The sequence below is a fragment of the Musca vetustissima genome, unplaced genomic scaffold (genome assembly GCF_032173495.1).
Source record: "Musca vetustissima isolate MV318-11 ecotype Yass unplaced genomic scaffold, APGP_CSIRO_Mvet_v1 utg96163, whole genome shotgun sequence".
In the NCBI taxonomy this organism is placed as follows: Eukaryota; Metazoa; Arthropoda; class Insecta; order Diptera; family Muscidae; genus Musca; species Musca vetustissima.
The window spans coordinates 6,752-8,331 of record NW_026879000.1 but is presented as its reverse complement, the minus strand read 5'-3'; the positions used below and the strand labels follow the sequence as shown (position 1 = coordinate 8,331).

Below are 1,580 nucleotides of genomic sequence, written 5' to 3'. Positions count from 1 at the left end.
AAGATTTTTCATATAAATATTTTCTTCTTCAATTCACCGATATTTTTTTCATTCCCAAAAAATGAATAACACTGATAAAAATTTAATTTTCAAAATTGTTTGTATATTTTCATAAAACATTTCATAAACTATAGTAATAAAAATAAAAAATAATAAAAAATCAAAAAGTAAAATAAAAATATTCTCTTAAAAACTACATAACCTCACAAAATACATTTTTGTACATTATTTACAAAACAATTTTCACAAAATTCACAACAAATTTATTGTTCCCTTTTGATTTCCACCGATTTCGATGGCGAACAATCGTCATGTTGTTTGGGTGATTGCGATGGACTGGAGGGATTATTGCCGGACATATTGAAGGTTGGTGATTCGGAACCTTTCTTTTGTTTGACACGACGATTTTGGAACCAGATTTTAACTTGTTTCTCGGACAATCGCAAGCGGTTGGCAATTTCAATGCGACGCAAACGTGACAGATAGGGATTCATGGAGAATTCACGCTCCAATTCCAAGAGTTGGGTGCTGGAGAATGCGGTGCGAATGCGTTTGCTGGAATCGGCATAATCAGAAACGACAGGAGTAATATCCACATTTGGTGAGCCGGATGATGAAGTGGGGCAGATGGTTTGATGACTGTTGTTTGTCTGTGTGGGTTTCAGTGGGGAACTGGATGGTGAACAGGAAGAATCGTGACGATAACGTTTTGTTTGTTGTTCATCGTTGGAGGGATAATCCATGGTAGAGGTTGACGAGGAGGCTGATGGTGAGGTGCAATAGACATTGTCGGCACCCAATGGTAGAATTTGGCCATAGGAAATTGTGGCATTGGGCAAGATGGTGGCAGGAAGGCTGTTGTAGGCAGTGTCAAAGGCAGCTGAAGCTTTACGCTTTTGAGCCAAAAGTGTGGCATATGGATGATAGGATTGTTGTTGTAGAGCGGCAGCAGCTACTGCTGCGGCTTGTTGTTGTTGCTGCTGCTGTTGTTGTTGAATACCCAAAGAGAACAAATAACTGCCCACATAGCTGGCCGGATATGGTAGCATGGGGATTTGGGGCAACATTGCAGCTGCTGCTGCAGCAGCGGCGGCAGCATGTGCCGCATTTGTGGCAACCGGTGTCACAGCAGTTGAAGAGCCCAAAGTATCCTTTTTCAGGGGCATATTATCGCTGAGCAAAGAATCCATTAAAAATGAGCGAGACATTTTCGGTGAGTTGTTGTTGTCGTTTGTTTCGTTTAAAGAAAAACACGAAATAATTATTTTTTCTAAATTTTTGTTCGCAAAAACGATTAGTTGTTGAGATGATCACTGATGATGGAGAACTGATGCTCTCTGCTCCGGCGATCCTGACTTATATAGTGAACCACCCTTAGGACGGACAACCAGGCACCCTTAGCCTACAAAACTACCCTGCACGCAATTGCAGTAGTAGTTGGTGTTGTTGTTATTGTTAATCTGCCATAACTGTTAAAGGACAATGCCTTCCAACTTCCTACCACAACAAATTATAATTTGAGGGTTGTTGTTGTTGCTGCCGTCGTCACAGATTCATCTACACAATAATGAATCAACCTT

At 40.5% G+C, this 1,580-nt stretch overlaps 1 protein-coding gene across 1 annotated transcript; it reads right to left on the bottom strand.

Moving 5' to 3' along the window:
* Positions 1-263: 263 nt before the first annotated feature.
* On the bottom strand, positions 264-1,210 carry LOC133323821 (homeobox protein Hox-B4a-like). Its single transcript, XM_061532720.1, has one exon. The coding sequence runs from the start codon at positions 1,206-1,208 to the stop codon at positions 264-266; it is 945 nt and encodes a 314-aa protein (XP_061388704.1). The 5' UTR covers positions 1,209-1,210.
* Between the last annotated feature and the right edge of the window lie 370 nt (positions 1,211-1,580).